Consider the following 23,192-nt stretch of genomic DNA (forward strand, 5'->3'; position numbering starts at 1 on the left):
GTGTTCTAATTCCATCTTCGCATCGTCACTATAAGGCTTGACCCATTGGCCAGAATTCAAGGATACAGGGCTCATGCAGTGTCCTGTTTCATCTTTCTCTCCCAATCACTTTACCGTTTTATTGCAGATTTCAGGGGAGTGGTATACCATTCTCTTGGCCTCAGAAGTGAGGGAAATGATAGAAGAAAATGGGAGCATGAGATTGTTTCTGGAATACATCCAGGACTTGGATAACTCTTCTATGTTATTTAAATTTCATAAAAAGTAAGTATGGCATTTATACTTGGGGACAGAAGGTGAGTATCATCTTGGAGCTCCCCATAACCCCTGCCCTGCCACACACACATACAATCATACACATTCCTGTTGCACTTACTCTCTGGGCCTGTGTCCAAAACAGAGTCCCTTATCAGGCACTAATCCTGGATATGATCAACCTGAAGATCCTCTAGACTCAAAGATAAGAATTGCTGACAAGAATAGGTTTAACTGGGAGTAGAGGAGTTTGGGCAGAGGGGATCTGAATCATCTGTAGTGTGACAATGTAGTTTAGGTAAGAACATAAGATGGGGATCAAGAGCCTCGCTCTCTTGTGAAACTATGTTTTTCTAGTTTTGTGAACTAGGAATTTTATCTCTTTTCACCCCAGTTACTCCTTGGGTAAAAGAAAATAATCATAATTGTCTCCTATGGGTTTTTTCTTTTTTGTGTGAGGGCTGAATGAGGCAATGTTTCTACAGCATTTATCTGAGGTGCTGGCACATCTGAGCCCTCAGTCAAGTATGTAGACAGGTAGCTGGGGCAGTAGTGATAGTGGAAAGTGGCAGGAGAGGAACAGTGGTATCAATAGTTCATTCAATCATAAAGTAGCAATAGAGTAAAACAGGAAAATAAGAGTCCTTTAACTCTTAAAAATAAGAGTTTTTAATAGTTTGTTGAAATGGCACACTCAGGTTACAGGTGGAGTGGGAGGGAGGCAACCCCTCAGTATCTCACTGGCACCAATCAGCTCATTCTGTTTCACAGCATCAGTGGAGTGTGTGGTGAACTCACTCTCATTAGTGATCCAACAGAAGAGAAGGGTGTATATAGTGTTCCCTGTAAGTACACATTTAAAAAAGTCTTTGTAAATTCTATTTCCATCAACAAATATTTCCAAATCCCAATATCTTTAGGATGGAGATCCATTTTTGATTAATGTTATTTAGGTACTATGCATGAGGCCATTGAATAGCCAATATTCTCCAACTGTTTGGGGGAACCTTGCTTGTAAAAGACAAGTCCTGGCATATAACCATGAGAATAAGATGGCCGTGTGGTCATATGTACCTCTGGCAACAAAGGAAAACTGGCCACTAAAACAGGAAATTGTTCGGAGAGCTCTGATTCCACGCCTACTGTGATGGCTTCTGGAGGCCATTGCCTCAGCACCTTGGCTGGACAGGGTGCTGGTATGTAATACCAGCGGGATCCTTGACAAGACAGAGAGATACAATTGGCAGACATGACAGAGGGAGGTTGGTGAGCCTCAGGCAAAGTAATAAAAGGAGAGGTGCAGGTGTGATTGGATTTCCTACCACTAGGAATCAAGATACCACAAGTTGTCATTTCCAGATGAAGACCCCAAGCCAAATGGAAGGCTTCAATATCACCTTCACCTCTTCCAGGATATGCACTTAAATTAATTTTGTAAAAGAAAATAGGTAGAGTTTCAATTGTTTCCCATGGACCTAAGAAGTACTGACCTGTGTTCTGTTTTTTTCCACAGATGATGGGTACAATAGGTTTTACATAATTGAAGCAGTCTACAATGAATATGTTATTATTCATTGCATGAATTTTCAAAATGGGAAAAAAACCGATATAATAAAGCTGCATGGTAGAGTATTCTCATGGGGATATTCACATAGGAGAGGGCTGAAGTTATAAAGATTGTCGCAATATTCTCCTGGGCTCCCTGTCCTCCCCTGAAGAGAGGTCTTTACCATGGGTAACCCCCAGGCTTGGTGATGGGAAGGTGATGAAATCTCCCTCTGTGCAGAAGGACATCCTAAAACTGTCAAAGTCAACACAGGCTACAGCCCCTCCCTCACTTCTGCCTAAAGCACCAGTCAGTGCCATCCATCCCCATCATCTGTCCCCTCTGCCCCAAGGGCCTCCATGACAAACACAAAGTCACAGTCATGACTGTCACTCTTCCCACAGCCCGAATCCCAGATGTGAGTCCAGAACTGAAGGAAAAATTTGAGGAAATTTGCCGAAACCGTGGAATTCAGAAAGAAAACATACTGGATGGAAGCAACACTGGTAAGTTTAGCTCTCTCTGTTTTCCTCTTCCTGAGTCCCTGTGATACTGATTAAGAAAAGCAAGAGAAGATAACACCTGCAATGGGCCCCTCTGCCCTACCATAGAAAATCATTCCGTTTCTCGCCTGGAAATAAGGGGCTGGTGGTTGACTGTGCTTTGTTCTGACTCTACAGATCACTGTCTCCAAGCCCGAGGGAGCCCTGGAGCCCAGGCCTCCAGGTGGGTGCGGTATGATGGGGTGTGTGGTGACCCAGATATCACTGCCCTCCATGACCAGTGGTGCTTGACGCCCAAAGGGTACAATACAGACATTTGGTGAGGAAGCTTGTGGGGTGAGCTTGAAATTTGGAGTTGGGGGTTGTGGTTTAGGAGCCACTCCTTCATGAGCTTTACAGCTGATGACCTCACTACTGAAAGGAAGAAACAACTATGTGCACCTCACAGGGTCACTGAGTGACTGTCCTGTTGCTGAGAAGACCTCAAAAATTATAATGACTTAAAATCATTAACACTTAATATTTGAAATAGGGCAAGAGTAGCAGGGTGTGAGTGTGAAACTTGAATACACTTCTGGGTCTTGTCCATCTTCCAAGGCCTTGCCCTTGGGCTCACCCTCCAGTTTCTGGTAATATGTCTTCCTTTGATCTCTGCACATCCTTAACTTCTGACCTGAAAGTCGACCTCCACTTTGTGCCACAGCTGCAAAATATCCTCATGTGTTTCCTCTCTCAGCTCTATTGTGGGGCTTTTTTCAGGTAACATAAGGAAAATCTTAGCATGTGGCACTTGCATAAAGCCAGCATTTCATAATGGTAACTATGATTGTTGCCATTCTTTCTTGACTTATCAAAAATTCTGCAAAATCATTAATGCTGAGGATGGCAAAACTGGCCTGGGGTCCTCTTCTGAGTCCTCGCTGTTTGCCACATACCCATTTTAGGGAAGCATAATATGGAAACATAGTAGAAAAGGAAGAGTCATTCCCCAGTGCCCTCTTTCCCCATATTCTCAAAAGTAGTATGGGTGAGAGAGCAGGCTGTTACCTGCATCTTTGCGATTGTTCTCTGTAATTGAAACTTTCTTTGCCTTCAGTTCAATCTAGGAAGTGCTTAATGAATTTCTGGGTGCTCTCTCTCCTCTGCTTATTTAGTGCCGAGTGAATGCTTCTTTCCACGGTCCCCATGTCTTCTTGTGACAAGTACTTTGACCTGATCTTCAGCACTGTGGTCCAGGAAGGCATTATCTCTGAATCTTCAAGATCTTCTCTACATGTGTAGGAACTCAACTCACCAAAAATCAAGGGTTTCTTCAAATTTCAAATTGTCTATGCCATTCCTGGCAGAACTCTACCATGAATAACACATCTTTCTCCCTGATCAATAAATCATGTATCTTGCAGTCAGTTCTGTGTCTGTGATTGTGCAGGTGAGAGACCTGGTGCTGACAGCAGGCCAATGAGGGGATCCTTGGTCCTGTTCCCACAATGGTCCTCTAGCTTCTCAGAATCTTCCTGGTTTGAGGATTCTCAGACCACCATGGTCATTCTCTGTCCCTGTGAGCTCTGCCTGCCCTTTGATTTGCCTGTTTGTTCGTGACCCGAGAGAGGCAATAAGGAGCTGGCCCACAGTTTGTCCCATTCTGGAATTCTCCTTCTCAGTGCAGCATGAGGGATAGATGCTCTGAGGCTGACCCAGCCTGCCATATGTCAGGTCCCAGGCTCTACATACGGCTTCTCTATACCGCTAGGTTGGGAGAGAGTGTGTGTCAGAAAACCTTCCTTACCACTGCTGGTATCTCCTGTTCACATCTTCCGTGAGATGTTAGTGTCCCTAAATATATTAAGAATACAAAGTTCAATTGAAATTGGGGTGGAGGACCCTTCCCATTGTGTAGAGGTGCCTTGTCAATGTAACAGTACCCTTGCCGGGCAGGGCTACTTTGAGGGTTCTCACTGACATGGAGCCACAGGACTTCAACAACATTGTTTTCTCCTGGTGATGTTACACTTAGTCTTATACCCATGAACAGTGATTGATTTCCCTTGGGAAGGACATCCTCCCCCCAGCCCATACCCAACCCTAGGGCCATTTGTCCAAGATTGCACTATGTCCATGCCACTGATGCTCCATTTCCTAACAGATTTCACTATCAGCAACATAAATGCCAGTTTCCCTCAACAAATTAAAGGGAATGTACTAGATGCATATTAGCATGGTTTGATCTCAAAACAATTGCTGAAGGACACATACGTGCAGCATGATGCAAATCACATAAATCTTAGACAACACAGAGGACAACAGGAAATATCATTTATGGACCCCTGTGCATGTGAAAATGCAGCGCTTCAGAACATGCACACTTATCACCTGGGGACCCTGATGAACTGCGAGCTCTGCGTCAGCAGGTCTTGGTGGCCTGTGAGACTCTGCTTTCTAACAGGCTCCAAGACATGGCAGTGCTCTCTACCTTGGGTGGTGTGACTAGCATGAAGGGACACTGTGCTTCTTACCTTCTTTATTTTAAACAGATTTTATTTATTTTTAGAGAGAAGGTGAGAGAGGGAGAAAGAGAGGGAGAGAAACATCAATTTGAGGTTGCCTCTCGTTCACCCCTTACTGGGGACCTGGCTTGCAACCCAGGCATGTGCCCTCACTGGGTATGGGACTGAGGTTCTTTTGTTCCCAGGCCTGCAATCAATCCATTGAGCCTCACCAGCCAGGACTCCTTCTTAGCTCCTTCAGTGCATCAATGCCTTGATTTTTTTGCTTTACCTGAGAGGTGGGACCTTTCTGTTGTACTCCTGGACTCCAATAACTTTAAGATATTCTAGCCCACAAGTGGTTGTTAAAATAGGTGTTTCCATTGAGACATGAGGGATGGCACCTCCTATTCCACTGTCCTGTTCCTGACAACCCAGGTCAGGGATTACTTCATGTAAAGACACACATGGAGAAAGACACTGCATTCCACTTTGAAATTTGATTTTCTAGGATATTGAATAACCCAGTAATCAAATGATATTTTTAGCAAAATCAGACTTCAATAGGAGCGATGCCCTGCTTGTTGGTGCACTTTGCTCAGGTACTGGAGGACCAAGCTCACAGTCAAGTCCCATGGGGTATATTCCACCATGACCTTTTAATGTTAAGTTGTTCCTTTTAAACTTTTAGTTCTGTATCACTCTACTATCACCTCTCTGTCCATCAACACAATCTTACCATGGAAAATAAATTGAGTTGGTTAAAGAAAGAGAAACAAAGCTGTTACAAAGAGCACCACAGAATAAATCCCAAACGCAGGCCAGCATGAATGGGATTCCTCACTAGGTCATCCATGCTAGATTGTTCTGAGAGTTCCCTCTGCCTGTGCTCCAGAAATACAGTGAGGAAGCTCTGGTCTTGGCATCCAGCTGGATGGGAGAAATGGGTCCTGCAGTATTTTCCTGGTTGTGCTGGAACAAATCACCAGGAACTTAGAGGCCAAAACACCCACTTTATTGTCCTGCAGTTCTGGGGTTCAGACATCTGACATGCGGCTCCCTGGAGCAAAACCAATGAGTCCCGTGTCTGTCAGCACACTCAGATCATGTTCTGTGTCCTTTCTTAGAGTGTAAAATTTTCTCCTTGGTAGTTTTCTTGTGTATTCTTGGGTATTAATTACTATGTCCTTTCCCTGTTTGTTTGTTTCACAGTGTAAAGTTTGTATGTTTAGCATTGGCCAGCTGGACTCAGTTTAGAGGAGCCCAATGTAGTTGGCAACTTTGAAATGATCACACTTGCAAGGCAGGTGAACATATGCCTTCTTCTCTGCATCAGACTTGAGCAGGCTGTTGGCCTTGGCCACGTCAGTGTGGTAGAGCTCCCTCACAGCCTGTTAAGCCTGCTGCTTGTTGGCCTTGACACCCACAATGGACACACGTGTGCCGTTCTCCTCCGTCTTCTTCATGGCTCCCTCATGTATAGGAGGACACAATGATGGCAGTTGGTGAAGCCTGTGTATCCTGGGGGTGGAGACTCAGGCTGCCTCCTGAGCCACAGTGTTGGACCGGGGAAAGGTCGGTGGCATGCCGATGTCCTTTGTGTGTGGCTGTTTACGCCTTCAACTCTGCCTTCTTTGCCTACAAAGCCTTTGCTTTGGCTTTGGCTTTGGAAACAGCAGGAGCTTCCTTTTCCCTGTGGGCACTATGTTCATGAAAAGGCTGTTTGTTTTTTTAATGATTAATTATTATCATGAGTTTTTGCTGCTATAGAGAAATGCTCTTGATTTTGTAAGTTGAATACTTTAGCAACATTGACAAATTTTTCAATCATTGTAATGAAATTTGTTCCAATACTTTCTGGAGTCTTGGTTTTATACATATATGGTCATATTGTTACAAATAGTGCAAAAGTACCTGTTCCGACATTTCGGCTTCTCTCTCTCTTTTCGTCTTGTCCTTTTCACTTTAGCCAGAAGCAACAGGGATACTTAAATATTGAAACCATAGTTTCTATCCTGGAGTTGGTATAGAACTAAGGCCCAATCCACTGACTACTTTCGTATTGCCTGTGAGACAAGATATTTGCCAGCAAACAATATTAGGAACACCTCTTTCTACCTCAATGGAGCAAATTTACAAAAATTTTATTCAGAAAAAGAATCTATTCCTCTTAGTAATACATCACTGTTTGAAAAAATAGTTGTAGTCCATGTTATATTTTGAATTTTATGAAATATGTGAAAATGTTCTTTATCTATTACTGTGTTCCTACCTACATAATGTCTTAATTTTGCCTCTTCTGCTGCAAGAGGAAAAATATGCGGGTATTTCCCACCCAGGCCTCCAGGGAAGGACTTTGCTGGCCCCTTCACTCTACCGTGGCCTGTTTCTTGACTACACATTGCTCTGGAGATTGGCCCTGCAGTGACCCCCAAACACAAGTTTCTGAAGTAGAGCTCCTCAGAGCACCTTCCATAAAATAAACATTAAAGTATCTACTTGTAAGATTCAGGAGATATTATTTTTAAAACCTATATTTATGTATGTTTGGTAAAAGAGACGGGAGGGAGAAGGTGAGGGAGAGAAACATGGATGTGAGAGAGAAACATGGATCGGTTGTCTCATATGCCTCCTGACTGGTAACGGAACCTGCACCCAGACACGTGCCCTCACCGGGAATCAAACCAGTGACCTTTGCTTTGCACGATAACGCCCAAGACACTAAGCCACACTGGTCAGGGCTCAGGAAATCTTTTTAAGTTGCCCTGTTACTGCTACTTTTCAATGATTTCAAGCTGAAAGGAGGATACTTAGATAACTGTCAAATAAACTTCCAGTGTAAAAGTCAAACCAGGACACCCTGAGGCTATCTGGCATTTCAAGAGCAAGAAGAAGACTCCAAATCTCCGTTCCTAGCTTCAGAGATCTGCCAGCTGAGTCTCTTGTCCCAGGACACACTTGATTTGACACTGTCTCCTCCTGGAGCAGGCCCATCAAGAATATACCAGCTGTTGTCCTGTTTGTTTGTTTTTTTTTAATAAAAGAAATGTATTTGCTGGATTATGCTACTATAGCTGTCCCTTTTCCCCCTATTTCTTACTCTCTGCCCTGCACATGCCCTGCCCATTGCATTTCTCCACCCCCTTTGTTCAAGTCCATGGGTTGTACATATAAGTTCTTTGTTTTCTCCATTTCCTATACTATTCTGAACCTGCCCCTGTCTGTTTTCAACCTACTATTTATGCTACTTATTTCCTACACCTTTTCCCCCTTCTTCCCTCCCCTTTCACCCTGATAACCCCACATGTGATCACCATTCTGTGATTCGGTTCTTGATCTTGTTGTTTGCTTAGGTTTTTTTTTTTTAGGTTCAATTGTAGATAGTTCTGAGCTTGTTGTCATTTTAATGTTCATACTTTTGATCTTCCTGTTTTCCTGAGATAAGTCCCTTTAACAGTTCCTATAATAAAGGCTTGGTAATGATGAACTCCTTTAACTTCACCATATCTGGGAACCACTTTACCTGCCCTTCCATTCTACATGAAAGCTTTGCTGGAAAGAGTCATATTGGATCTAGATCATTGCCTTTCCCGACTTTTGAGTACTTCTATCCAGCCCCATCTTGCCTGTAAGTTTTCCCTTCAGAAATCAGCTGATAGTCTTATGGGAACTCCCATATAGGTAAATGTATCCTTTAGTCTTGCTACTTTTAAAATTCTCTTCTTCCCTTGAATCTTGGGTAATGTAATTATGATGTGCCTTGGTGTGTGCTTCCTTGGGTTCAACTTCTTTGTGACTCTCTCAGCTTCCTGGACTTCCTGGAAGTGTATTTCCTTGGCCAGAATAGAGTTCTCCTTCATTCTTTTTTCAAATAAGTTTTCTATTCTTTGCTGTTCCTCTTCTCCTTCTGACACTCCTATGATTTGGATGTTGGAATGTTTAAAGTTGTCCTGGATGTTCCTAAGACACTCCTCATTTTTTTGAATTTTTGTTTCTTCATTGTGTTTTAGTTGAATGTTGTTTTTTTTTTTCTTCTGGTCTACACCATTAATCTGAGCCTCGGTTTCCTTCTCTTCATTGTTGGTTCTCTTTATTTCACTTTTCATAAACTTCACTTTTTCCTCCATTTTGTGACCGTACTCGGGGGAGTGGTCCAGGAGGGAATAATATGGACTGCTCAGATCTGGGCTGGGTTTCAGTCATTTCCCCCACTACCCATGAGGAAATTGGGTCCTTCTGGTGCTGATTCCCAGGTAGGGGAGTTGGTGCACGTTCCAGATCCCTGTGGGTCTTTCCAATGAACTCTCCGGTGAGACTGGGATTTCCTCCCTTTGCCTCAACCCCTACAGGTTCTTTTAGTCTGAGGCTTTGAGACTTTATTTCCCTGCGCTGGAACGTGGTTTGCACAATCTCTCTTGCTCCTCAGTTTATCCCTCTGGTTCATCTGCTTGGAAATGTGGGAGCGCCCGCTCTGCCTGCTGACACCTCGCCTGGGTGCCTGTTGCCTCCTTGCCTTGAGCCCTTTCCACCTGGCCGACAGTCTCCAGCCCTTCTACTGTTGGGATGAATGTTTCTTCTTTAACTCCTTAATTGGTGGACTTCTGTCATTTCTGGTTTTTTTTAAACTTGTTGTTGTCATTCTTTTTGTTTTGGAAACAAGCAAAGTGTATACACCTGTGCCTCCATCTCAGCCAGAAGTCAGAGTGTACAAGTTTTATGGACCAGCCATATGGCTCTCAAATGTGCTATGTTATATGGGTCTCTGCCATCCAGAAGATACCAGCTGTTGTTCTTAAAAGGCAGTGCTTTTGAAACATTGTTCTGTTGCTCACAAACCCTCTATGATGGCTCTGATTGTCTCCTCGAAGAATAGCCATTTGTTGGCTGACCCCTTGGTAAAGAAAGACAGAGGATGGGAGTGCCGGCCTGCTGAGGAAAGTGCTGTCCAAAGAGAAGACCTGGTCAGCAGCACAGACAGCGATGGCCCATGTGCCTGGCTCCCCACAGCTGGCTTCAGATTCCCATGGATCTGTTACACCCGAGTCATTATGTACAGTTTCCCTCAGACACCTGTGAGCACTGCCATGTCTGGAGTCTCTGTGTGAAATACACAGACCCAGGTATCTGCACTTCCCCCCTCTTACCACAAAGTTCCATCCCCGTGTGTCACCTCACACAGAGGACTCCTCTGAGCCTGAAGCATTAGGCAGTGCTCCTCTCCCACATTCCTTAACTGATCTCTCATGTTTGTTTCTTTACAATTGGGAACCATGTCCCTGAAGGTAAGTGTAGTGAAACCAAGGTGTTGATTTTGTTCCCTCTGTGGCCAACATGTGAAACAGTTCTTAGCCCCATCCACAGAGGCTTTCCATGTGCATTGACTTCACCAGTGGGCTTCCATGACCTACCCAGGAAAGCCTAATACCTTGTGAGACCAGTGGCATAGGAACGTGCTCATGTCACATGAACCAGGATTGTTTAAAGATCTCCAGGTGATTCTAAAGTGCAGCCAAAGTTGAAACACATCCATGTAAGGATGGGATGCATTGGTTTCACTTCTTCTCTGTAAAGCAGAATCAAAGAACTGCAGCCGTGGCTACAGGGTGTCTGGAGCCGCCCTATACATCTCTCTGGGTGTGGGTCATAGCAGGTGGGTGATCACAGATTGGCCCAGGTACTCAGAGAGACTCTAGGGAATGGCTTAGGGCCCCTCACTGGTGACCTCTCCAACACCCCTGGCTCAGGTTTATCTCCAATGTATTTGGGCGGGCACCTGGGGTGGGCATTACCTGGAGACTGAATTCATGCTCCAAGGACATCTGCAGGAGGCCTGTGTTTTCTCGGTGGCTGTACATGTGCATGGCAACTGCCTTCTTCCAGGTACTGTAAGAAAGAGCCAGGAGTCCTGAGGCCGAGACTGAGTTCATGCTAAGAGTCCATGGGCCACGTTGGGAGGCCTCTTTCAGAAAGCGTGGGACTTGTGCTGGCTTCCCCAAACTCTCTGCTGGTGAGAGAAGTGAGCTGGGCGTGGAGCATGAAGGCATAGGCAGCCCAAAGAGGCTCTGGGGAAACAGGGAAGTATGTGGCTCCCATGGGCCTCCCCAAGGGGATGCTTTTAGCACATGTGTGTCTCTGGACATTGGCTGGAGTTGCAAAGGTTAGTGTTAGGGCCTGTAGGGGCCCTGTGTTGTCAGAACATTCAGATAGTTTGTGGGTGTTAGAGGCAGTCCCCAAAGTGTGTCTTGGAACCACTGGCATTTGCTTATCAGAACTCAGGGCTCATTGGGGTAAGTGTGGAATCTCGACAAGGGTCTGGGGGTCAAGTAGGATGCAGCTGGAGGCGTGTGGATGCTTTGGGGTCCTCACTTAGACCCAGCAAACTCCCCTGCCTTTAGGAACTTAGGAAGCAGCACCTCCCATAATGGCCCAGGGCCTCATCCAAGCCTCCTGTGTGAGGCCTGTGTCAGCACAGGGCTGGGAAGTGGTTAGGTCTGTCTACCAAAGATAGGCATTTCCCTGATTAATGTCAGACATGAAAAATCACGTTCATAAGAATCAGAGGTTTTGGGGTGAGGTGGAGGGGTGGGGAGAAAAGGCATACAACTGTAATTGAATAACAATAAAAATTAAAAAAAAATAAAAACATGACTTGAGTATCAACAGAAAAAAAAAAAAGAATCAGAGGTTCCATGTGCAAATGCTAACTGCAAAGTTATTTCCTGTTGTTAACAGTATGTTATTGAGGTACAATCGAGAGTCAACTGCACATATTTAAAGTATAAATCTCACCCTGACCGTGTGGCTGAGTGTGTTTGGTGTTGCTCCATGGACCCAAGGTTGGTGGTTAAATTTATAGTCCCTCCCCCTCTCCCTGAAGATAGATAAATAACTAAAGCTTTCAAGAAAGGAAGGTATAATATTTGATAAGTGTGTACAGGGAGATAACCATGAAACCATCTCCACAGTCAGCACAGTGAGTTTACCTTTCCTTATCTGTAGTTTCCTCTGTGCCTTTCTGATCCCTGCCTCCCTCCCTCTGTGCCACCCAAAGCCCCAGGCAACCACCAGTCCACTTTCTGTGTCTAGAGTTTGCATTTTCCAGAGATTATATAAATGCAGTTTTTAGTATGCAGTTTGTTGTTGTCCTGTCTATTTTCACTCAGCATAGTATTTCTGACATGCTTTCATGTTGTGTTTATCAATAGCCTCTTCCTTTTTCGATGTTCAATTTTGTTCCTTTGCATGGGCATACTACCAAGTACTTACCCATTTCTGTTGATGGACTTTTTCTTGGTCCTGGTTTTCAGCTGTAGCAAAAAATTCACTTGAAAACTCATGTACAAGTGTCTTCATGAATAAATGTTTACATTTCTCTTGGGTTATACCTAGGAGTGGAATAGCTGGGTCACATAGTAGGTGTGTGTTTCATTCTTGTAAGAAGCCGAGCTACTTTTCTAGAGTGATGGTACCATTTTACATTTCCATCAGCTGTGAGGGTGACTTCCAGTGTCTCCATTTCCTCACCAATGCTTGGTAGTTTATGTCAGAAAAATTGTAATGTGTTACACAAAACCGAAACTCCCAACACTTTCCTACAATCCAAGTAAAACACGTTAAGTGCCTGCATGAAAACAGTAAACTAATGTTCTCACACAGAAAGCTTCCCACACACTTCTTCATCACCAATCACCAACCTTGTTGCTTTGTGTTCCACAAGCCTGTGATGGTTTTCTTAGAATTTCGGAGACATAATTTTGGCTTATGATTCTGAAGTCCTACCATTGTGTTTGGCATGTAACTCAAGTTTGCCACACAGATGTTTAAAACTGTTGCAGTGCTTTATTTTATATGTAAACATAAGTTTTTTCCCAAGCAATTGCAAAAAACCTTCTATTGACAGATACAAATATTTGATGAATATTTGGGCATTAAGAAGGAAATCTGGGTGGGAGAACATTCTGTGGCACATGCCTTCATTTCTCCTTCTCTCTATGTCTCTTGCTTACTCTTTTTGTATATACAAAACACTGAGATCCTGCTTCACTGGCAAACACGTTTGTGACCAGACAAGATCAGACAAAGAAGGGCTTCAGGATGGGGGCGGGGGTATGAGCTGTGCACAGAAAGGAATGGGGGGCTGGTCTTCTCCCAGCATAAATCTGCAGAAGGGAGCTGAGCTGACTTCACCCATGCAGGAAAGAAGGTGAGGTAAAAGGCATCTCCTGGTGCTGGCTGTATGTTGGAAGTCGGGTGCTGGGAGTCTGTCTCTCCCCACCCCCGTCACTTGCTCTTCAGGCCTCAGCCCAGAGTGAGGTTCTCTGTGGGAAACAGTGCCAGCCACGACAAGTGGCCAGAGAGGTAGGGAGATCATCATTCCTTAGAGTGTGCTGTGGGATGCTGAAGAAGCCTGCTTGGTGAGCACATCCTTCGTCCTTGGCTGGCCGTGTCCATCCTACCAACATCCCTGCCCAGCCCTGAGGTGGACTCGTACCCCAAAACACAGATGCAGCAGCTGGGCTTCAAGTGTTCTTCAGGGGGAGGGGGATGGGACAAAAGCTGCTGCTAAACTCCTCTTGTTCCTAAGATGCAGGTGATGGTGCAGAGCTCAGGTAGAGGGTGGGAGAGGGTCAGAGGGACAGAGAGGGTCAGATCAGGTGAAACTACAAGGTGAGGGGCAGGTGAAGGGAGAGGATGTGCATGCACGCTTGGAGGAGACACGGGGCGCTAATAGGTTGTGGCAGCACTGCAGCTGGCCAGGTTTCTGTCCATTGGTAGAGAGCAGCATGCTCATGGCACCATGTTGTTGCCAGGGGACTCGTCCTGGGCTGTGTGTTCTGTAATCTCCTTCTGTGACATAGTGCACTAGATCTCTGTGAGAATGTTCCTGAAAGCTTCCTGTACAGTGGTGGAGTCCAAGGCAGAGGTCTGGAAGAAGGACAACTTGTTCTCTGTAAAGGGCACAGGCCTTGTCAGGGGGCATTGCCTGCAGATGGCACAGGCATGATGATGATGTTGCTGTCAGGGTGGTCATGCAGCTCCTTCAGCCAGCGCCCCACATTCTCCTATGTTAGGTGCTTGGCGATGTCATACATTAGCAGTGCACACACTGCACCACAGTACTATGCCACGCTGATGGTGCAGTTGCCCTTGTGACCTGTGGTTTCCCAGTCCTGGGCCTTGGTGGTCTTGCCATCCACCTGAATGCTGCAGGTGGCAAACTCCTTGCCAACAGTGCTCTTTCTGTCTAGGTTGAGCTCCCTGTTGGAGAAGCAGTCCAGCAGGTTGCTGTTCCCCACACCTGCATCTCTGATGAGCCCCCTTTGAATCAGCCTCTTGCTAGCTTTCCCATGTCCCATTGCCCTGGTGTTCCAGCCAACTTCTCAGTTTTTCTTTGAGCACACAGTGAGAGTTCTTGGAAAGAAAAAGTTGCAATATGGCACTCTGATTCAGATGCAGAGTCAGGAGGGGGTGGGATGGGACAAAGATGGAGTAGGCATCAAAGGCACATGGCCCTCCTCTCAGCATCATGGCCCAGTTCATCTTGCAAACCTGCTTGCTCAAGGGCGCCATTGTTTTTGGAGACAATCAACAGGCAAAAGGCAGTGCACAGCCTTTGCCACCATTTGTCAAGCTCAGTTCCTCTATCTCAGAAGCAGGACACCTCCAGCCAGTCCATGGTGTCTAAGGATATTGAGACCTGAAAATACCAGTCGCTGGGAATCTGTTCAGCGTGAACTAGGCAGGATCACACAAGGCACTTGGAGGACTTTGAAAGTAGGCCACAGATAGGATGCCACAAGTTCTAGGTTCACCACCCTGTGCCAAGCACCTCCTGTGACACAGGCCTCTTTCTGTTCTGGGGAGTGCAGAAGGGGACCTTTGGCACAATGCAGAAGTGAGCCATAGCTTTTAAGAAGCCTCAGCTGTGGGCACAGGAGCCTCAATCACAACATTCTTCTCACCAGGAACCTACTCCCCACATGCTCTCCACATCTCCACACTGTATGGTTGAAGACCCTGACTCTCCCCAAGACACACCTTCCCAGGAATAATTGTCTGACCCCACCAGCCCAGCAGTGCCAGACATTTGTATGATGTCTGTCCCATTGAGTCGCTACATACACTGTCCCATTGAGTCGCTACAGCCATCCATAGATAGGTATGATTGTCCCCATTAACAGGACACCAAGGTTCTGAGAGGTTCAATTTTTCCTCATGGCTTCCAAGGACTCAGATAGAAATTAAGCCCAGGTTTAAGTGAATCCACAGCCTGTGTTTTTAAGCAGTTTCTCTGTGATGCCACCGCCCAGGCAGCGCCTCCTTTTCTGACCCACAGTGGTCCAGACTTGGTCCCACTCAGTTGGGTACCTTCATCAGCTTGCAGAAAAAAGTGTGTGTATGGATGACATCTTCTATCTCTTCCTTTCTCCCAGAGACCTATGGCATATGGAGAGGTGTAGGTAGTGACTAAATATTATTTCGTTCATTGCGGTTGAATTCAGAAAAAAGGGAAAAGGAGTTAAAATGTGCTCAATACCAGACAAAGTACTTTGCATACATTAATTTACCCAGCCCTATTCTAATTGGCACTATTAGAATGATTCTTCACAGGTACTGTCACTTTGGTACACACAGTTTCTTTGTTTCTGAGGCTGGTTATAAAAGAGTGACTCATCCACTGCCTCCCACCACGTGAGTGGTTGAACCTGGGTTGTCCATACACTCCATTTCCAGTGGTACTGCATTTTCGACACACTTAATTGGCTTTCTGATTTCACAGTCAAATCTGGTTCCAAATGGAAGCCTTTCATGGCATCCACTATGTTTTTTTCAAGTGTGTGTTTTGAGTAATTTCAGGTCACTAAGTAACTCTGGAAGAGATGAGATGCAGAGGAACCATCTTGGCCTTCCATCAATGTATACAGACTGTCCATTAATGGGAGGGGAAAGTTGGGCCCAACCCCTGGACAGAAAACTGGGCTTGGAAGGAATATAAAGGCAGAGGCGTGGGGCACAGAGCCACTGTCAGGGAAAAACTCACCCTCAATGACCGTCACTGAGGCAGTGTCATCTCTCCCAAGATGAAGCTGCTGCTGCTCTGTCTGGGGCTGACCCTGGTCTGTGCCTCCCACCATGATGTTGCGAAATGCAACTTGGACATGTCACAGGTAGAGTTGGGGGAGTGTAGGGAGGTTAGACTTTGAGGGTGGTTTGGGGGATTATGACACAAGGTGACCCTCCTGGAGAGTGAGAGTTTTTGATGTTAGACCAAGGGTGTGGTTTCTGACATTGGACCAAGAGCAGTTGTACCATGTGGAAAGATGACAACCTTCAGAGACCTCCGTTCACACTGCGGGGACAGTGGCAAGAGCCCTATGTGGGGTGCTAGTCCAGCTGAGTTCTAATTCCATCTTCACATCGTCACTATAAGGCCTGACACAGGGACCAGATTTCAAGGACACAGGGCTCCTGGAGTGTCCCGTCCCTTCATTTCTCTCCCAATCACTTTACTGATTTATTGCAGGTTTCAGGGGAGTGGTATACCATTCTCTGGGGCTCGGATGTGAAGGAAATGATAGAAGAAAATGGGAGCATGAGATTGTTTCTGGAATACATCGAGGAGTTGGATAACTCTTCTGTGTTATTTAAGTATGATAAAAAGTAAGTATGACATTTTTAATTGGGGACAAACTGAGTATCATCTTGAAGGTACCCCTGCCCCTGCCCTGCCACACACACACACAATCATGCACATTCCTGTTGCACTTACACTGTGGACCTATGTCCACATCAAAGTCGATTTCTAGACTCAGAGATAAGAGTTGCTGACAAGAATAGGTTTAACTGGGAGTAGAGGAGGTAGGGCAGAGGGGATCCGAATCATATGTAGTGTGACAATGTAGTTTAGGTGAGAGCATAGGATGGGGATCAATAGCCGGGCTCTCTCGTGAAACTATCTTTTTCTAGTTGTGTGAACTAGGAATTTTATTGCTTTTCTCCCCAGTTAACCCTTGGGTAAAAGAAAATGATCATAATTGTCTGCTATGGTTTTCTTTTTTGTGTGTGAGGGCTGAGTGGGGAAATGTTTGTACAGCATTTATCTGAGACGCTGGCACATCTGAGCCCTCGGCCAAGTATGTAGACAGGTAGCTGTGGTAGTAGTGACAGTGGGAAGTGGTGGGAGAGGAATAGTGGTATAAGTAGGTGAGTCATTCTTTTTTTTTCATTTTTAATTTTTTCAATTTTTAAAGCATATTTTATTGATTATGCTATTACAGTTTTCCCAATTCCCCCTTTATTCCCCTTGTGTCCTACACCCCTCAACCATCCAGCTGCCTCCCGCAAATTAGTTCATGTTCATGGGTTGTACATATAAGTCATTTGACTTCTCTGCCTCATTCTTAAACTAGCAATAAAATAAAACAGGAAATTAAGAGTCCTTTAACGTTTTATGAAAGGTTTTTAATAGTTTGCTGAAAAGGCACACTCAGGTTACAGGTGGAGTGGGAGGGAGTCAACCCCTCAGTATCTCACTGGCACCAATCAGCTCGTTCTGTTTCACAGTGTCAACGGAGAGTGTGCTGAACTTACTTTCATTACTAATGAAACAAAAGAGAAGGGTGTATATAGTGTTCCCTGTAAGTACACATTTTAAAAAGTGTTTGTACCCTTTGCAACAGCATGGATGGAACTGGAGAGCATTATGTTAAGTGAAATAAGCCAGACGGTGAGGGATAAATACCATATGTTCTCACCTTTAACTGGAACATAATAAATAGAAGAAAAAATGAAACAAAATATAACCAGAGACATTGAAGTTAAGAACAATCTAACAATGGTCAGGAGGGAGTGGGGGGGGGACAGTGAGGAGAGGGGATTACAGGAAATACTATAAAGGACTCATGGACAAAATCAAGGGGGAGGATGGAGGTGGGGGAGGGAGGGGAGTTCAGCTGGGGTGGGGTGGAGGGATGGGGAGAAAAGGCACACAACTGTAATTGAATAACAATAAAAATTAAAAAAAATTACAAAGGTAAAAAAAGTGTAAATTCTATTTCCAACAACAAGAAATTTACTAAATCCCAATATCATTAGGATGGAGATCCATTTCTGATTAATCTTACTTAGGTACTATACATGAGGCCATTGAATAACCAACTTTCTCCAACTGTTTGGGGGAACCTTGCTTGTAAAAGCCAAGTCCTGGCATATAACCCTGAGAATAAGATGGCCATGTGGTCATAAGTACCCCTGGCAACAAAAGAAAACTGGCACTCTAAAAACTAAATTGTTTGGAGAGGTTCTGATTCCACGCCTACTCTGATGTCTTTTGGAGTCCATTGCCACAGCACCTTGGCTGGACAGGGTGCTCGGTATGTAATACCAGCAGAGCTACTAGACAGGACAGAGACACACAGGTGGCAGACATGACCCAGGGAGGTTGGTGAGCCTCAGGCAAAGTAATAAAAGGACAGGTGCAGCTGTGGCTGAATTTCTTGCCACTAGGAATCAAGATAGTACGGGTTGTCATTTCCACCCTTAGAAGTCACCAGATGAAGCCCTGGAGGCAAATGGAAGACTTCAATATCACCTTCACCTCTTTCAGTATGCACTTGAATTAGTTTTGTAAAAGAAAATAGGTAAAAAGTTTCACTTGATTCCCATGGACCTAAGAAGTTCTGACCTGTGTTCTGTTTCCTCTACAGATGATGGATACAATACATTTTACATAATTGAAGCAGTCTACAATGAATACGTTATTTTTCATTGCATGAATTTTCAAAATGGGAAGAAAACCGATATGATAGAGCTGCATGGTAGAGTTTTCTCATGCGGATATTCACCTTGGAGTGGGCTGCAGATACAAAGATTGTCCCAATCTTCTCCTGGGCCACTTGTCCTCCCCCAAAGAGAGGTCTTCACTGTGGGTAGCCCCAGGCTTGGTGATGGAAGGATGATGAAATCTCTCTCCGTGCAGAAGGACATCCTAAAAATGTCAAAGTCAACACAGGCTACAGCCCCTCCCTCACTTCTGCCTAAAGCACCAGTCAGTGCCACCCATCCCCATCATGTGCCCCCCCTGCTTCAAGGGCCTCCATAACCAATACAATGTCACAGCCATTACTGTCACTCTTCCCACAGCCCGAACCCCAGATGTGCGTCCAGAAGTGAAGGAAAAGTTTGAGGAAATTTGCCGAAACCGTGGAATTCCACAGGAAAACATACTGGATTTCACCAAGACTGGTAAGTTTAGCTCTCTCTGATTTCTTCTTCCTGAGTCCCTGTGTTACTGATCAGAGAAAAGCAAGAGAAGGTAACAAGTACAACGGGTCCCCTCCGCCCTTCCATAGAAAATCATTTGGTTTCTCTCTGGGAAATAAGGGCCAGGTGGTTGACTGTGCTCTGTTCTGCCTCTACAGATCGCTGTCTCCAAGCCCGAGGGAGCCCTGGAGCCCAGGCCTCTAGGTGGGTGATGTCTGATGGGGTGTGGGGTGACCTAGATGTCACTGCCCTCCATGACCAGTGGTGCTTGATGCCCAAAGGGTACAATACAACATTTGGTGAGGAAGCTCATGGGGTGACCTGGAAATTTGGAGTTGGGGTATGTGGTTCAGTAGCCACTCCTTCATGAGATTTAGAGCAGACGACCTCACTACTGAAAGGAAGAAACAACGAAGTGCACCTCTTAGGGTCACTGAGTGGATGCCCTGCTGCTGAGAAGACCTCAGGAATTGATAATGTCCTAAAGTCATTAACACTTAATATTTGAAATAGGGCAAGAAAACCAGAGTGTGAGTGTGAAACTCGAATACACTTCTGGGTCTTGTCCATCTTCCAAGGCCTTAACCTTGGGCTCACCCTCCAATTTCTGGTAATACAGTCCCCCTTGGATCTGTGCACATCCGTAACTTCTGACCTGGAAGTAGAACTCCCCTTTGTGCTAAAGCTGCGAAATGTCCTCATGTGTTTCCTCCCTCAGCTTTATTGTGGGGCTATTTTCAGGAAACATAAGGGAAAGTCTTAGCAAGTAGCGCTTGCATAAAACCAGCATCTCAAAATGGTAACTATGGTTGTTGTCATTCTTTGTTGACTTATCAAAAATTCTGCAAAATCTTTAATGCTGAGGATGGCAAAACGAGACTGGGGTCCTCCACTGAGTCCTCGCTATTTGTCACATATCCATTTTAGGGAAGCATAAGCTGGGAACATAGTAGAAAAGGAAGAGTCATTCCCCAGTGTCCTCTTTCCCCATATTCTCAAAAGTAGTATGGGCGAGAGAGCAGGCTGTTAGCTGAATCTTTGCGATTGTTCTCTATAATGGAAATTCTCTTTGCCTTCAGTTCAATCCAGGAAGTGCTTAATGAATTTCTGGGTGCTCTCTCTCCTCTGCTTATTTAGTGCCGAGTGAATGCTTCTTTCCACGATCCCCATGTCTTCTTGTGACAAGTACTTTGACCTGATCTTCAGCACTGTGGTCCAGGAAGGCAGTATCTCTGAATCTTCAGGATCTTCTCTAGGTGTCTAGGAACTCAACTCACCAAGAATCAAAGGTTTTCTTCAAATTTCCAACTCTCTATGCCATTCCCAGGAGAACTCTACTGTGAATAACACTTCCTTCTCCCTGATCAATAAATCATGTATCTTGCAGTCAGTTTTGTGTCTGTGTTTGTGCAGATGAGAGACCTGGTGCTGATAGCAGGCCAATGAGGGGCTCCTTGGCCCTGTTCCCACAGTGGTCGTCTAGCTTCTCAGAATCTTCCTGGTTTGAGGATTCTCAGACCTCCATGGTGATTCTCTGTCCCTGTGAGCACTGTCTGCCCTTTGAGTTGCTTGTTTATTAGTGACCCGAGAAAGGCAATAAGGAGCTGCCCCACAGTGTGTCCCATTCTGGAATTCTCCTTCTCAGTGCAGTATGAGGAATAGATGCTCTGAGACTGGCCCAGCGTGCCATGTGTCAGGGCCCAGCTTCCACACCGGGCTTCTATACACCCCCAGGCTAGGAGAGAGTGAGTGTCAGATAACCTCCTTCACCACTGGTGGTATCTCCTGTGCACATCCTCCGTGAGATCCTAATGTCCCTAAATATATTAAGAATATAAGGTTCAATTCAAATTGGGTTGGAGGACCCTTCCCATTCTGTACAGGTGCCCTGTCAATTTAACAGTACACTTGCCGGGCAGGGCTACTCTGAGTATTCTCACTGACATAGAGCCACAGGACTTGAACCACATTGTTTCCTCCTGGGTATGTAACACTTAGTCTCATACCCATGAACAGTGGTTGATTTCCCTTGGGAAGGACATCCTCCCCCCCCCGCCCATCCCCAACCCTAGGGCCATTTGTACAAGATTGCACTATGTCCATGCCACTGATGCTGCATTTCCTAACAGATTTCATTATCAGCAACATAAATACCAATTCCCCTCACGAAATTAAAGGGAATGTACTAGATCCATGTTGGATGGTTTGATCTCAAAACAATTGCTAAAGGACACATACGTGCAGCATGTCCCCAATCACATAAATTGTAAACAACACAGAGAACAATGGGAAATATCATTTGTGGACCCTGTGTGTGCCATAATGCAGAGCTTCTCAGAATGTGCACACTAATCACCTGGGGACCCTGATGAACTGTGAGCTCTGAGTCAGCAGGTGTTGGTGCCTGTGAGACTCTGCTTTCTAACAGGCTCCAGAGATGCCAGTGCTCTCTACCTTGGGTGGAGTGACTAACATGAAGGGACACTGTGCTTCTTACCTTCTTTATTTTAAAAAGATTTTATTTATTTTTAGAGAGAAGGTAAGAGATGGAGAAAGAGAGGGAGAGAAACATGAATGTGAGGTTGCCTCTCGTTCACCCCTTACTGGGGACCTGGCTTGCAACCCAGTCATGTGCCCTCACTGGGTAGGGACTGAGAACCCTTTTGTTCTCAAGCCTGCTATCAATCCATTGATCCTCACCAGCCAGGGCTCCTTCTTACCTCCTTCAGTGCATCAATACCTTGATTTTTTTGCTTCCCCTAAGTGGTGGGACCTTCCGTTGTACTCCTGGACTCCCATAACTTAAAGATATTCTCGCCCACAAATGGTTGTTAAAATAGGTGTTTCCATGAAGACACGAGGGCTAGCACCTCCTATTCCACTGTTTTGTTCATGTCAACCCAGGTCAGGGATTACTTCATGTAAAGACAAGAGTGGAGAAAGACACTGCATTCCACTCTGAAATTTGATTTTCTAGGATATCGAATAACCCAGGAATCGAATGAAATTTATTTCAAAATCAGCCTTCAATGGGAGCGATGCCACTGATTCTTGGTGCACTTTGCTCAGGGTCTGGAGGGCTAAGCTCATAGTCAAGTCCCATGGGGTATTTTCCACCATGACACTTAAATGTTATGTTTTTCCTTTTTAGTTTTTAGTTCTGTATCATCCTACTATCACCTCTCTGTCCCTCAACACATTCTTAGGATGGAAAATAAATTGAGTTGGTTAAAGAAAGAGAAACAAACCTGTTGCAAAGCGCACCACAGAATAAATCCCAAACGCAGGCCAGCATTATTGGGATTCTCACTAAGTCATCCATGCTCAGATCCTTCTGAGAGTTCCTCTGCCTGTGCTCTAGAAATACAGTGAGAAAGCTGTGGTCTTGGCATCCAGCTGGACGGGAGAAATGGGTCCTGCAGTATTTTCCTGATTGTGCTGGAGTAAATCACCAGGAACTTAGAGGCCAAAACAGCGAGTTTATTGTCCTGCAGTTCTGGAGGTCAGACATCGGACACGTGGCTCCCTGGACCAAAAGCAACAAGCCCCGTGTCTGTCAGCATACTGAGATCTTCTACTGTGTCCTTTCTTAGAGTGTAAAATTTTCTCCTTGGTCGTTTTCTTGTGTATTCTTGGTTGTTAATTCCTATGTACTTTCCCCACTTTGTTTGTTCCTCAGTGCAAAATTTGTATGTCTAGAATTAGCCAGCTGTACTCAGTTTACAGGAGCCCAACTTTGTTGGTAACTTCGAAATGATCATATTTGGAGGGCAAGTGGACATTTGCCTTCTTCTCTCCATCAGGCCTGAGCAGGCTGTTGGCCTTGACCTAGTGTCGTAGAGTTCCTTCTCTCCCTCCTGTTTGGCCTGGTACTTGTTGGCCTCAACACCCACAATGGACACAAGTGTGCCATTCTCTTCCATACTCTTCATGGCTCCCTTGGTGGACAGGGGGACATGATGATGGCAGCGTGGTGGAGCCTGTGTCTCCTGGGCGTGGAGACTTAGGCTGCCTCTTGAGCCAAAGTGTTCGACTGTGGAATAGTCCTTGGCATGCAGATGTCCTTCGTGTGTGTCTTTTTACGCCTTCAACTCTGCTTTCTTTGCCTTCAAAGCTTTTGCTTTGGCTTTGGCTTTGGCTTTG

The 23,192-nt window shown here is 45.2% G+C and overlaps 1 protein-coding gene, 1 long non-coding RNA gene and 1 pseudogene across 4 annotated transcripts in view; 2 read left to right on the forward strand and 1 right to left on the reverse strand.

Moving 5' to 3' along the window:
* Positions 1-3,710, forward strand: part of LOC128780591 (allergen Fel d 4) — a 48,549-nt gene extending 44,839 nt beyond the window's left edge. For 2 of the 3 annotated variants that reach the window (XM_053921663.2, XM_053921683.2), the window contains exon 7: positions 3,459-3,710. In XM_053921663.2, the coding sequence (XP_053777638.1) occupies positions 3,459-3,520 (62 nt within the window). In that variant the 3' untranslated portion in view covers positions 3,521-3,710. Of the gene's footprint in view, positions 1-2,481; positions 2,528-3,458 lie in introns of all 3 variants that reach the window. The other variant, XM_053921668.2, reaches the window with a different exon arrangement.
* A 9,727-nt stretch (positions 3,711-13,437) lies between these two features.
* On the reverse strand, positions 13,438-14,143 carry LOC128780454 (ras-related protein Rab-11B pseudogene; annotated as a pseudogene).
* A 3,221-nt stretch (positions 14,144-17,364) lies between these two features.
* Positions 17,365-19,025, forward strand: LOC128780595 (uncharacterized). Its single transcript, XR_008426515.2, has 3 exons — positions 17,365-17,425; positions 18,494-18,604; positions 18,930-19,025. It is a non-coding gene; the product is annotated as an uncharacterized lncRNA (long non-coding RNA).
* The last annotated feature ends 4,167 nt before the right edge of the window (positions 19,026-23,192 follow it).

This window comes from Desmodus rotundus, chromosome 1, assembly GCF_022682495.2.
Source record: "Desmodus rotundus isolate HL8 chromosome 1, HLdesRot8A.1, whole genome shotgun sequence".
Classification (NCBI taxonomy): Eukaryota; Metazoa; Chordata; class Mammalia; order Chiroptera; family Phyllostomidae; genus Desmodus; species Desmodus rotundus.